The sequence below is a fragment of the Pristiophorus japonicus genome, chromosome 15 (genome assembly GCF_044704955.1).
Source record: "Pristiophorus japonicus isolate sPriJap1 chromosome 15, sPriJap1.hap1, whole genome shotgun sequence".
Classification (NCBI taxonomy): Eukaryota; Metazoa; Chordata; class Chondrichthyes; family Pristiophoridae; genus Pristiophorus; species Pristiophorus japonicus.
Genome location: NC_091991.1, coordinates 10,194,931 through 10,209,962, shown reverse-complemented (window position 1 = coordinate 10,209,962; position 15,032 = coordinate 10,194,931). Strand labels below are relative to the sequence as shown.

The window sequence follows — 15,032 nt, the reverse complement described above, 5'->3', positions numbered from 1 at the left end:
ACCCAGCCCCTGACCTGCTCTTGTAGCCATAGTATTTATGTGGCTGGTCCAGTTAAGTTTCTGGTCAATGGTGACCCCCAGGATGTTGATGGTTGGGGGGGCGGGGGATTCGGCGATGGTAATGCCAGTGAATGTCATGGGGAGGTGGTTAGAGTCTCACTTATTGGAGATAGGCATTGCCTGGCATTTGAGTGGCACAAATGTTACTTGCCAATTGTCAGTCCAAGCCTAAGTGTCATCCAGGTCTCGCTGCAGTCGGGCATGGACTGCTTCATTATCTCAGGAGTTGTAACTGGAACTAAACAGTGCAATCATCAGCGAATATCCCCACTTCTGACTTTATGATGGTGGGAAGGTCATTGAAGTAGCTGAAGATGGTTGGGCCTAGGACACTGCCCTGAGGAACTCCTGCAGCGATGTCCTCGGCTGATATAATTGATCTCCAACAACTACAACCATCTTCCTTTGTGCTAGGCATGACTCCAGCCAGTGGAGAGTTTCCCCCGATACCCATTGACTTCAATTTTACTAGGGCTGCTTGATGGCACACTAGGTCAAATGCTGCCTTGATGTCAAGGGCAGTCACTCTCACCTCACCTCTGTAATTCAGCTCTTTTGTCCATATTTGGACCAAGGCTGTAATGAGGTCTGGAGCCGAGTGGTCCTGGCGAAACCCAAACTGAGCATCGGTGAGCTGGTTATTGGTGAGTCATCATAGGCAGTCCCTCGGAATCGATGAGGACTTGCTTACACTCCCAAAGTGAGTTCTTTGATGGCTGAACAGTCCGATACGAGAGCCACAGACCCTGTTACAGGTGGGACAGACATTTGTCGAGGGAAGGGGTCGGTGGGGCTGGTTTGCCGTGCACTCCGCCTCTTCATGCTCTTTGCGTTGAGACTCGAAGAGCTCAATGCCCTCCAGGATGTACTTTCTCCACCTCAGGCAGTCTTCGACCAGGGTCTCCCAGGTGTCAGTGATGATATCGCACTTTACCAGGGAGACTTTGAGGGTGTCCATCTAACGTTTCCGCTGTCCTCCTTTGGCTTGTTTACCATGAAGGAGCTCCGCATAAAGCATTTGCTTAAGTAATCTCGTATCTGGTATGCGAACTATGTGGCCTGCCCAACGAAGCTGATCGAGTGTGGTCAGTGCTTCAGTACTGGGGATGTTGGCCTGTTGGTGAGTAAGTGGCGATTGATAGTACTGTTGACGACACCTTCCATCACTTTGCTGATGATTGAGAGTAGACTGATGGGGCGGTAATTGGCCGGATTGGATTTGTCATGCTTTTTGTGGACAGGACATACCTGGGCAGGAAGTTTCCTTACCCATGCTTGACCTGAAGCCATGAGACTTCATGGGGTCCGGAGTCAATGTTGAGGACTCCCAGGGCCATCTCCCAACTGTATACCACTGTACCACCACCTCTGGTGGATCTATCCTGCTGGTGTGACAGGACGTACCCAAGGATGGTGATGGAGGAATCTGGGACATTGGCAGAAAGGCATGATTCTGCGAGTATGACGACGTCAAGCTGTTGCTAGACTAGTCTGTGGGACAACTCTCCCAATTTTGGCATAAGTCCCCAGATATTAGTGAGGAGGACTTTGCAGGGTCGACTCGATTGGGTGTGCCAAGATCGATGTCAGGTCGTCCGTCCAGTTCTTTTTACCGTTTTTCTCAGCAGTTGTGTACAACTGAGTGGCTTGCTAGGCCATTTCAGAGAGCAGTTAAGAGTGAACCACACTGCTGTGGGTCTGAAGTCACATATAGGCCAGACCGGGTCAGGAAGGCAGATTTCCTTCCCTAAAGGACATTCGTGAACGAGATGTTTTTTTTTTTTTAAAAACGACAATCCCATAATTTCATGGTCACCACTGCTGATATTAGCTTTTTATTCCAGATGTACATGCTTAATTGAGGGTTGGTTACTTTTTTTTAAATAAAAATGCTTCAGTCAAGTTGTCATTCAGGGCATTCTGCCAGTTTATTCCAAAAAAAAAAATCACAATTGTAGTAAGTTCACATTCATTTTCAAATTCTGCCCTCCCAAGTTTGAAAGTATTGAGTTCGCTTGCAGTATGGAGAGGGAATTTTGAGACAGAGAAATAGCCAAAGTTTTAAATTAAGGATTGCAGAGAGCTAAGTAATCCCAAAGAAAATGAATCAGTTCAATTTTGCTATTGTATTTTCGACATTCCCTACATTTTCTCACTGACCAGTATAGAGGTAAGTGGTTTAAAGATGATAACATAATAGGATTTGTTACAGGCAATATTCATCCTCCATTACAAATTATATATATAGGCCTGGATTTTGCGTTAATAATAACGGAGAGGCAGTTTGCGCTCACCGTTGTTAGAGTAAATCAGACAGAAAATGCGCAGTTAAACGCAGAGATCCAGATGTTGCGTTCAGAGTTCTCCTACTCCTCCACAGGCTGCGCTGTAACAGAACCTCTCAAATAGACTTGGCATTGACGTAAACACCCCAGAAAAAGTTAGGGTTAGTGCATCCAGGAGTAAGTGAATTCTTTACGCCATGATAAGTGATGAGTACTGCCAAACAACCTCTCTGGCCCTAAAATTTAATTCTACAAGTGTGGAGTCTCATTCCTTCAGAAGTTAATTAGTGTTGCAGATTCAAAAGAAAATTTAAATTAATTTTGTTTTTACTTTTTGTCTTATCTCTCTCTTAATCCCATCCATCTTTCACAATCATTATTTTGCCTTCTGTACATCATTTAAATCTAATGCCTACTTCCTGCTTTATACTTCCTGGTTTTACAACATTATAGGTGCTATATATTTTTACAAGTTGTTATTGTTTAGACTCTGCATGTCTCTGAGGATTTCTTCGGTTTCTGTCCTGCTCACAAACTCCAGAGGCGTCCTGTAGAGGGTGCTGAGCTGGATCAGATGCTGAATTTGAGCACCTATGCTCAAAAGCCCACAGAAACTGTGCAAGTGACGTTCCTTCACCGCTGACTGCAAAATCTACGCCATAGTGTTATCAAAAAGCCTACAGCGTGGTTTTCTGGGGTCCCACGACTCTTAGCACAGTTCTCAGGTTGGTCTGAACTCAAGTCCTCACATTTTCCCATGCAGCTGCTCCAGAATGCACGAAGATGCTCCCTGGTGATGTCACCACAGCGGCCTAACCACGAGGGAAACCCAAACCAAGAGTTTCCATGCAAGAAATAAAATTGATGCTTTTATAAAAGTTCCAAATGAAAATTCTGGGCAGAATATCAATTTCCTATAAAATGGGTCAGTACACAGACTAACAAGTGCCCTCCTAGATTACCACCTTTAATTAAGGGCTTAAAGCTTCACTTACCAATCCCGAAGCTCATGCATGTGGAGAAATCTGTTGCGGTACTCCCTTGGTAGTTCAAACTGGGATGCTACTGGGAACAATGACTCATAGAAATCGCGAAGCACTGCCTTCACTGTGGCTCCATCCTTATGATTATGGTCAATGTTGTCATTTAAACAAATAAATTTCCTGCAGGAACAGAGAAGCATATTTAGAACAATGGTCATTAAACACTTGCAAACTCAGGGAACTACATCGGGTGGTATTCAGTGTTCAGTATTTTACACATATTTATCAAATCTATTAGAAAAATTCAATATATTTTAAGCTATGCTATTTACTACACGAAAATATTCGTTCTAATGTATGTTCCTTTCAATAAAAGAGGGCACTCATTTTGTTTATAGATCTAGGCAAGATGACGCGTCATTTAAAAAGACGACTAATTTTTCCCAAAGAATTTATATATACTGCATGTTAAATACAACTTATATTTACATAGATCCTTTAACGTAGTAAGACATCCCAAGGCGCTTCACAGGAATGTTACTAAACAAAACAATTAGCATCAAGCCACACAAGGAGAAATTAGGGCAGATGACCGAAAGCTTGGTCAAAGAGGTAGGTTTTAAGGAACGCCTTTAAGGAAGAAAGTGAGGGAATTTCAGAGCTTAGGGTCCAGGCAGCTGAAGGCATGGCCAGCAATAGTTGAACGATTAAAACCAGGGATGCTCAAAAGGCCAGAATTAGCGGGGCATAAATATCTCAGTGGTTGTGAGGTTGGAAGAGATTACAGAGATAGGGAGGGGCTGAGGATATGGAGAGATTTGAAAACAAGGATGAGAATTTTGAAATTGAGATTTTGACCATTTCTTTTACATGTCTGCTTACATCTAACACTCTAATATTCTTTGTTCTAATCAGAATAGTCTCACTTTCTCAGGTCTTTCATTACTAAAGGTTCTCCTTGGTATGTGAATCACTTCTGCACCTTTCCCATTCCCTTGACAGACTTCCTAAAATAAGGCTCCCAGAAAGCAGACCCACTCTTAACCATGGCCGAAATATCAGCAAAGGCAAATTTTAATATTGTGCCCCTGAAGAGTCCACATCATTTATATGCTGAGAAGATTATTGTTCCCAATACTGACTCCGAGAGGACAGCATTCTGCATCCTTCCAGCCTGAAAAAAGATTAGCCACTGCTGTTTCCTGCGCTTTAACCAACTTCCTATCTATGCCTGCACATTCCTTTTAATATCGCGTGTCATAATTTATCAAGCTTCCTATGCGGTGCCTTATAAAAAGCCTATTGAAAATTCATAAAACATTTACTGTAATAAAGGAATGGCAATAATCATGGGTGATTTTAAACTTCATATTTATTGGACAAAGCAAATTGGCCAGGGTAGCCTTGAGGAGGGGTGCATAGAGTGTATCTGAGATAGTTTCCTTGAACAGTACGTTGGGGAACCAACCAGGGAACAGGCTATCTTAGATCTAGTACTGTGTAATGAGGCAGGATTAATAAATTATCTCGTAGTAAAGGATCCTCTAGGAATGAGTGACCATAATATGGTTGAATTTCAAATTCAGTTGGAGGGTGAGAAAGTTGGTTCTCAAACCAGGGTCCTAAGCTTAAATAAAGGAGACTACAAAAGTATGAGGACAGAGTTGGCTAAAGTGGACTGGGAAAATAGACTAAAGAATGTGACGGTCGATGAGCAGTGGCAGACATTCAAGGAGATATTTCATAGCTCGCAACAAAAATATATCCCAATGAAAAGGAAAGACTAAGAAGGGATAACTATCCGTGTCCAACGAAGGAAATAAGGAAGGGTATCAAATTAAAAACAAAGGCATACAATGTGGCCAAGACTACTGGGAGGCCAGAGGATTGGGACATTTTTAAAAGGCAGCAGAGAATGACTAAAAAAATGATTGCGAGAGAGAAAGTAGATTAGAGTAAACTAGCATGAAATATAAAAACAGATAGTAAGAGTTCTACAGGTACATAAAAAGGAAAAGTGTGACTAAAGTAAATGTTGGTCCCCTGGAAGATGAGACTGGGAAATTAAAAATGGAGGAGAACAGGGAAATGGGCAGAGCCGTTGAACAAATATTTTGTATCGGTCTTCACGGTAGAAGACACTAAAAACATCCAGATAGTGGATAATCAAGTAGGTAGGGAGGAACTTAGTACTACTTCATTAGTGATTGTATTATGTAAAATAATGTGACTGAAGGCAGAGCATGGACTGATGCCTTACATCCTAGGGTATTGAGAAGTGGCTGCAGAGATAGTACGTAGATGCATTGGTTGTAATCTACCAAAATTCCCTGGATTGGAAAACCGCAAATGTAATATCCTTATTTAAAAAAGGAGGCAGACAAAAAGCAGGAAACTATAGACCAGTTAGCCTATCAGTCGTTGGGAAAATGCTGGAGTCCATTATTAAGGAAGCAGTGGCGGGACATTTGGAAAAGCATGATTCAATCAAGCAGAGTCAGCATGGTTTTATGAAAGGGAAATCATGTTTGACAAATTTGCTGGAGTTCTTTGAGGATGTAATGAGCAGGGTAGCTAAGGGGGAAATCAGTGGATGTGGCGTATTTGGATTTCCATAAGGCATTCGATAAGGTGCACAAGATAAAAGCTCACGGGGTTGGAGATAATATCTTAGCATGGATAGAGGATTGGCTAACTAACAGAAAACGAGAGTCGGGATAAATGGGTCATTTTTCAGTTGGCAGTGACTAGTGGGTGCTGGGTCCTCAACTATTTACAATCTATATTAATGACTAGGATGAAGGGACCGAGTGTAATGTATCCAAGTTTGCTGATGATAAAGGTGGGTGGGATTGTGAGGAGGACACACAAAATTTGCAAAGGGATATAGACAGGCTAAGTGAGTGGGCAAAAATTTGGCAGATGGAGTATAATGTGGGAAAATGTGAGGTTATCCACTTTGGCAGCAATAATAGAAAAGCAAATTATAATTTAAATGGAGAAAAACTGCAAAGTGCTGCAGTACAGAGGGACCTGGGGGTCCTTGTGCATGAAACACAAAAGGTGAGTATGCAGGTACAGCAAGTAATCAGGAAGGCAAATGGAATGTTGGCCTTTATTGCAAGGGGGATAGAGTATAAAACCAGAGAAGTCCTGCTACAACTGTACAGGGTATTGGTGAGGCCACACCTTGAGTACTGCGTAGAGTTTTGGTCTCCGTATTTAAGGAAGGATATACTTGCATTGGGGGCTGTTCAGAGAAGGTTCACTAGGTTGATTCCTGAGATGAGGGGGTTGACTTAGGAGGATAGGTTGATTAGGTTGGGCCTATATACAATGGAGTCCAGATGAATGAGAGGTGATCTTATCGAAACATATAAGATAATGAGGGGAGTCGACAAGGTGGATGCAGAGGATATTTCCACTCAGGGGAAACTAAAATTAGAGGTCAGAGGGCCCAATTTTGGCCATGACTTGCTCCAATTATTCTGGCGTAAGTTAAAAAACGCCATTTTCCCTAATATATTTGCTCCAGATTAACTCAGGTATGATTTTTTTTTTTTTTAAGTTGAGTTTTTTTTCCCCAAAAGGGGGCGTTCCCAGCCATTTACACCAGTTTTGGCCATTTATGCTACTTTGGCCAGCTAAAACATTACTCCAAATCGACTTAGGTCAGCATGTGGCCAGCTCTGAAAAACACTGTGGGCAGTTAAGAATTCAGTGCAGGTTAGTACATTTAAAGCACCAAGACTTACAAACCACTAATCAAAGCACAAAAATAAGCATTCAATAACAAATAAAAAATACAAGGAAGCTGAGAGGACCTGCACCAAGACTTACAAAGCACTAAATAAACCACAAAAAGTAATAAGCAATCAATAATAAAAAATAGAAGTCCTACCCTTATGTCAGAAACAAGTTTTTTTTTTAAAGTTCCTCCCCTTCCCATCAAAACACTCTTCCTCCCTGCCCCCCATCAAAACTCTCCTCCCTGCCCCCCATCAAAACTCTCCTCCTCCCCCCAATCAAAACTCTCCTCACTAAACAAAGCACAACCATCAATAAATAAAAAAAACTCAAGTCCTACCTCGGCCCAGGAAGTCAGCGGTTTGGCTGCGGTGCGGGAGGCCACTCGGCCGGGGATGGGGTGCGACGAACATTGGGGCGTCCCTTCGGCTGGGGTAGAGGCTGCGAGCACCGGGTCCTGCTCACAGCCCGCAGGAAGCATGTGCGCAGACTCCACTGTGCATGCGCGCAGCTGCCAGCAGTGTTTTCTGCGCTGGCCTGTTGCTCCGCCCCCCACTTCGCTATCTACGCCACGCTGGGACACCGGAGACTCGGCAGAGCGGGCAGGATGGGGCCACCTTTTTTCACCGTTTCCAGCACGCAAAGTCGCCGCATTTAAAGTAAGTGCACCGAAAAAAGGGATTGGGGAAAATTGGGCCCATAATCTCAGAATAAGGGGTTGCACATTTAAAACTGAGATGAGGAGAAATTTCTTCTGAGGGTTGTAAATTTATGGAATTCTCTGCCCCAGAGAGCTGTGGAGGCTGCGTCACTGAATATATTTAAGGCGGAGATAAGACAGATTTTTGTGCGATAAGGGAGTAAAGGGTTATGGGGAGCGGGCAGGAAGTGGAGCCGAGTCCATGATCAGATCAGCCATGATCTCATTGAATGGTGGAGCAGGCTCGAGGGGCCAAATGGCCGACTCCTGCTCCTATTTCTTATGTTCTTATTTTCTTTTTCAATAAGTTGCTGTTATTTCCTCAAATTTGTCAGACACAACTCGTCTTTTGTAAATTCATATTGAATGTCCTTAGTTAACTGACATCCCTCTAGGTGAGCATTAACATTGGATACATAATGATAGGTTGGTTATTGGCCCAAGCAACAAATATTTTTTTAAAGAAATTCTTAAGATGTGGTGAAGACTAAAGCAAACATGACCTTCGCTGCGGTCAATGATGAAAGTAGTCTGGCTACCGAGATAACAGATGATAGCCAGATGATTTTTTATTTTGGTAAATGTGCTTCAGAGCTGCTTTCAAAATTTTGAAGCTGTACACAATTCTATTAAATTCCCACAAAATTTGAACAGTTTTCATAGCAAGAGCCTAACTTTTAACACATCCCTAGACTCAAATATAACTCTCAAAACCATTCCACAGCAGAAAGTGATAAAAAGAAATGAGTGACCAATCGTGAAAAATATTGAACTTGTGATTCAGTGTCACAATCAACTTATGACTGCACTAACAAATGAGTCATCACACAATTTCTTCTGAGCTGTTCAAAAAACTGTGTCCCTTTTCAGTGCAATTTTAGCAGGTGCTAATAGTTGATTTTATTTTTGTTCACAGCCAAATTTGGTGCAAATATCATTTGCCACCTCAATGCACAAGAATAATTTAGGAGCTATCCCCCATCCACTGTTCAAATACTTGGCTCTCTATGAAATTAGCCGTTAATCAGAACTATTCCTGCATGAAAAACTACTTTCCAGATAACTTTTCAAAGTAATTTCTACTTTATTCATGTAGAATCTTACAGCACAGGAGGCTTGCAAAGGTTCTCTGAAAGCTATCGACTTGATCCCATTCCCTTACTTTCACCCGACACCAATGTTCCCTTTAAGTTGCGCGGTCCCGCAGCTGTCTGAAGGTCCTACACAGCTGGTGAGCCGGCTTTTAAATAGAAAAACCACGCATGCGTGAACATTTTGAATGGGCCACGCAGCCCGCTAAAGGGGCCGCACGGCCCAACAAAAAAAGAGAATATTGCCCCACACCTTGTTATAGTTGTAGAATTTATTACCACACACAAGGAGGCAATACAGCCCTTGCATAACAATTACGCACTTCAAAAATAATTAAGTGTGTGAAGTGCTTTGAGATGTTTCAATGTGAAGACTATATGAAGAAAAGTATCACATACAACAATCTATTCTTGAAATGCTCTTTACAGGAGTTATTCTCACATACATACCTGGGATTCCTTCGGATGTCATCCAATTGGCCAACAACATGAGAAACATTTGTGCGAATCATTTTAAAAGCAATCTCCTCTTCTCCCATGATTTCAAACCTCAGTATTAAAAAGTGAAAATTAATCCATGAACTTTTAATTAAAATGCTTAACAAATGTGACCGTTTACATATTCACATTCTAGGATGAGAACATCAGTGAGAGAGTGTGGTCTGATAGCAAAGCATATAATATAGATTATTAAAATATACAATATAAAATGGCATGCGAAAAGTCTGTGTCTATAGCTTCTCACACAAAGCTCTAACATTATACCCTGCCATCAGGCAGAAATACTAAGCAGAAGTGGTTAGCCAATATAAGAGTTGAGCAAAGTCAATGGGAAAGAAATTCTGGTTTCTACGTTTGAATCAAGCCCAGACTGATGGGATAAAGTCCCCTCTCTGTCACCAACAATAAAATTAATATGGTCAGTGTTGATCCAGCTTCCAGTAATGCAAAAACTGACTAACTCAGTATAAATTGATAATCTTGCAGTGACATCATGAGCATGGTTGGTATGACAAATGGTGGAAAAGTTCACATTAGTGCATTGGATGTGGAAGGAGCAGTAAGGTAGGTTACAGGGCAGAGTAGAGGAAGCTTCCCCCTGAAACTAACAGTGCTATCCCTATCTTGGGAATGCCTGATGCTCGTAGCACTGCTCAAAATGGAAAAATAAAGTTTTAATTCCTCGTAGAAACATATCCATGTCGAAAGATAATGCAAAAAAAATGGTGCAGTTACGAAGCCTGCAAGGTCGTATTATTGGAAATATATGGAATTTGGGTTTGGTTATTTGCAAACAGTATTTTGAAGAGGAAGAACATTATTCAATTGCCTTACATACTTGTATTTATTTTTGTCCTTGTAAGTCTTGCGAATACGATCAGTAATGGGTTTGCAGTTGATCACAAGTCCTTTAGTCACTGGAGGCTGCGGCAAACAAGATTAAGAAATTCAAGTGTTACTTAAATAGAAGATCTGCAAATTGAATTTACCCATTAACATTTAAACAAACACGGAGAGAGATTCCTGCTTATCCCGCAAGTTAAATTAAAACGCTCTAGAATTCTCTCCCTAAACCTCCCCCACCTCCTTCAAGACCCTCCGAACTTTATAACAGTGACTGCACTCCAAAAGTACTTCATTGGTTGTAAAGCGCTTTGAGACGTCCGGTGGTCGTGAAAGGTGCTGTATAAATGCACATCTTTCTTTCTCCTTAAAACCTACCTCTTTGACCAAGCTTTTGGTCACTCCTCCTAATATAGCCTCCTTTGGCTGATTATGTTTTTGTGATGCTCTAGATATTAAAGTTGTTTGTTGTTGTAAAAATGACACTACTTAAGGATGCACAAAAATAAAAAGTAGAAATGCCCCCTCAATTTTATTTCATTTTTATAATTCCTGCATCTGATTTGAAGATTAATTTTGCCTTTGAGTTATTTGCCAAAATATTGGGAGTGGAGCATTTCCCTTTGGTCTTACTGTGCCGAATGTTATTCAACACAGAGTCAAACAACACAGAGAGAAATCACCCAGCGTTCAGGAGACAGTGTGTGCTTTTCATTATATTACCACCAGGATAAATATTACACAGAATTCACCTTTCCCAAATGCAGCCAAATGGCTCATCACTTAAAAATTGGATTATTCTAAATATTCTACATGGTTGTTGTGTCAACAGAACAGGATACATTTATATTAAAAACAGAACGTTAGTTGAACCTCAGTCGTGCTCGGTCGAAACTCATTAGAAGTTTCAAATCATTTGCTGACATGTTAAAATTGACCTAGCTGAAAATACAAGAGCATCACAAAACGGTAATAAAATTATTGTGCTGTAGACAACACATCTCCCCCCATCAAGGACACATCTCAAGAGATCCATTCATGCTGTGCTACACGGTGACTGAAACATAGCTTTGTGCCCACAATTCCCACATAGTGATTTTCCAATCTTTGTCATACCAAAAGACAGGCAGTGAGGAAAAAGGGCGAGGGGAAAACATGGCCCGATCACTCTGTATCCCACATGTGGAATTCCTAATGTCATGGTACACAGCAGCAGAATCTTGGAAACAATTGTCCAGACCCTTCCTTTGGTTGTACAAGGTGCATGGCACATTAGTAAACCTCAAAAAAGTTACTCCTCCAATACAAAAAGTTTAATCTTATCACGCAGAATGTTTGTCACTATATTACATCAACAACTGGGGGTGGGGCGTGGAGTTAGTTTATTTGCAAGTTCTTACCAAGTTTGGGTCATAATATGCCTCCTGGGTGGGTGGGACTCTATCAATTTGAGTGGCATTTGTGGGAACCATCTTTGAGCAGTTGATCAGCATCTGCTCCAGACCGGTTAAGTCCTGTAAATAGAAAAGTAGCAATTAAACCATGGGAAATGTTGACAGATCCCAAGAGACATATATCATCAATCTTGCTCTAACATGATCATAAAGTATAAAGAAAATGAACACCAATACTTATCAAATGTAATAATTATATGAGTAATATAAAACATTAAGATATCACAGCAACCATAAAATCTAGATCTCTAAAATATACTGAAGTACAAATTCACACATTCCATTTTAGAAATAGGTAAACATCTCATGGGATTTTTCAATGTTAAAATGCCAACAGGTAGCCGTTATCATTTCCCATTATGCTTAAGTGACCCCTCAATAGGATTTTCCATTCTAGTGGGCACTTGGCTGTTATAAGAACATAAGAAAATAGGTTCAGGAATAGGCCATTTGGCCTCTCGAGCCTGCTCAGCCATTCAATAAGATCATGGCTGATCCGATCCTGGCCTCAGCTCCACTTTCCTGCCCGTTCCCCATAACCCTAGACTCCCTTATTGTTCAAAAATCTGTCCATCTCCACCTTAAATATATTCAATGACCCTGCCTCCACAGGTCTCTGGGGTAGAGAATTCCAGATTCACAAACCTCGGAGAAGAAATTCCTCCTCATTTCCGTTAAATGGGCGACCCCCTCATTCTGAAATTATGCCCCCTAATTCTAGATTCCCCCACAAGGGGAAGCCCCTCATATTCTTCTAAATTCTAAGAAATACAGGCCCAACCTGCTCAATCTTTCTTTATAAGACAACCCCTTCATCACAGGAATCAACCTCGTGAACTTTCTCTAAACAGCCTCCAATGCAAGTATATCCCTCCTTAAATAAGGAGACCAAAACTGTACGCAGTACTCCAGGTGTGGTCTCACCATGGTTATGGTGCCCGTCACACCAGCAGGTCCAGCTGAGGCTGCAGAACCTCAAGGAGCATCAGCACAGCTACTTCAGCCTAACTTCAGGCATGTTTTAAAAAATAACATTTATACCTTTCTGGCTGATCAACACAACTTTAGGTTATCAGCTAAAATGCTCTCAGATTATTTTTTCACCAGTCTGGATGCACTCTCCAGTTTTCAGCAAGTTGCAACGTCATGCCTTGGGCCAGGTGGCAGCTCCGAGCCATGTCTCAACAGGTATTAAAGCTTCTGATTGTTAGCTCATATAAATTACACTTCACCCTTTTTTAAATGATGCTTTTAATTTATTTTACACTATTATACTATAGCGCTTTCTATTATTGATTGTATAATGATGGATGATTTCAATATAGCATTGATCTTTTTGTATTTAATATATGCTTTTAATTAATTATATCCATTTTACATTTTTTTTTGCAGTTCACTTGACCAGCAACATGGGAGAATATCATGAAGTACATCAGTTCAGCTGTCTGTTATATTTAACACCTCAGCAAACGGTGTTCAACACTTTTTTTTTTAAAAAAAACCTCCAGCATTTACAGTAGTTATCATAATATGCACATATTCTTACTTTAGCCCACACAATCCCTAAAGTAGACAGTATAATAGTGAACCACAGAACATAGCTTGCTCCGCCACAAAACTAAAAATGATTGTCTAGGTGCGGTCAACATGTAGAATTGTGAAACCTAATGCTTTTGTTCGAAGTTTTTATTGAAATACAATGCATGCAGAGCTTGCGAGCCACTTTCAATCACGTGAATCAGGAACTTGAGTAGGGTGCAAAAACATTACCTGCAAGCTCAGTGGGAGCTCATGAATCCTAGTTGCTAATGTCCGGATTTCTCGATCAGAGAGGATCCCCGATCGATCTGTGTCAACTTCATCAAAAACATCGGATAGGTTTAATGGCTGGAGTGCACTCATTACATAGTAAAAATATGAAAATGCAAACTGCATGTCTTCAGAATGACGAACTTTATGGTTGGAAGTCTTGTCAAACGCCTTTGGAAAACTGTCCAGAAATGAAAGAATTTCAGTAAGTGAACACAAAGATTAGACTTCCAAGCAGTAGCAAATTAGAGCATCACAAGAAAATCATTACTACCAATACTTATTTTTATACTCCTTTTCAGTCAATTTTCTCGCATCCCCTCTCCTCCCTACAGTTAACTGGCTCCTTGCTGGTTTAAGGTTTCACAGTCCTTGTTGCCATCCAGTACCTCCCAAATGGCATTCTTAGTGTGAGACTCAATGAGTGTCAACAGACTTTTTGACTGTGCCGAGGGACAAGGAGGGTGGTCACACAGCTGAGCCCAATACCACCGTTACCTGGGACCCCACATACATACGGTCAAGCAAGGGTCATTGCATTTGGCCCAGAGACCAATGGCCGGTCCCCTGCTATCACCCAGTCAAGATCAGCAAACTAGCACAGATTTGGAATTGAATCGGAGACCTTCTTGGTTTGTTGTGCTCAGTTGCTCACTCTTACCCAGATCAGCATTAGGGACCCGAGGCTCGTATTTTAAATATTTAATGCAGAAGAATGTATTTTTACAGAGAGCTGGTGATGTGTGACATGTAGATTGAAAAAGACATGCAATTGTTTAATGCTGGTTTGTCATCATTCATCAGCATTTTGGATTTTTGTTACTAAACATTGCATTGCTTAGTATATTAAAACCACACATCTTCCAAATACATGTCAGGATTTCAGTAAGTTTTTAGCAAAACTTAGGCTAACTATACTTACAAAGCGGATGGTTTAAAACATGCACATTTTTTGTCACTTGCCGCTTCTCAAATTAAAAGGCAGAACATGTTGCAGCCAAAAATTAGAATCCCATAAAAAAACCCATTAAAAACACATTAGGAATACTGGAAAGATAAGATTGTCAATATCTCACATAGCTTGAAGATCGGCCATGATAATACGGTCAATCATGTGAGGCATGTGTGCGGGAACTTTACGAGAAGTAAATCCAAACTGAGTATTGAGAAGTTTATTTACGTAGCGCAGCGAGTCTGCAAATGTGTCTTGGAGTTTTCTTCTCATTTCTTTACCGTCAGTGTGGTATGCAATTGCCTTCTCCAGTTTTGCCTCCTCCTGAAGTAAAATGTGATGACATAAGATTTGCAGCCTACATTTTTGGATGCTCAGTTATTTTCAGATGTGAACTGGCATTTATTCCCTCTGCAATTATATAGCATATTGCCAGCATTCCAATTAACTGCCAACTATGCCTGTGCATCCCTCATTTCATATAACCCAGTAAATTGGGACAGGAGGTAGAAAGAGGGGGAGGTAGAAAGAGGGGAAGGTAGAAAGAGGGGAAGGTAGGTGCTGGAGAAACAAGCATTTTACTTTTCTACTCAGTGATGTCAACACT

The 15,032-nt window shown here is 41.2% G+C and overlaps 1 protein-coding gene across 1 annotated transcript in view; it reads right to left on the bottom strand.

Annotated features, from left to right (window-relative positions):
- gnptab (N-acetylglucosamine-1-phosphate transferase subunits alpha and beta) overlaps positions 1–15,032 on the bottom strand; it is a 93,229-nt gene that overhangs the window by 11,551 nt on the left and 66,646 nt on the right. The window contains exons 15-20 of the mRNA XM_070900125.1: positions 14,550–14,749; positions 13,435–13,654; positions 11,611–11,724; positions 10,206–10,291; positions 9,317–9,415; positions 3,341–3,508 (exon numbers count right to left, since the gene is read on the bottom strand). Of these exons, the coding sequence (XP_070756226.1) occupies positions 3,341–3,508; positions 9,317–9,415; positions 10,206–10,291; positions 11,611–11,724; positions 13,435–13,654; positions 14,550–14,749 (887 nt within the window). The remainder of the gene's footprint in view (positions 1–3,340; positions 3,509–9,316; positions 9,416–10,205; positions 10,292–11,610; positions 11,725–13,434; positions 13,655–14,549; positions 14,750–15,032) is intronic.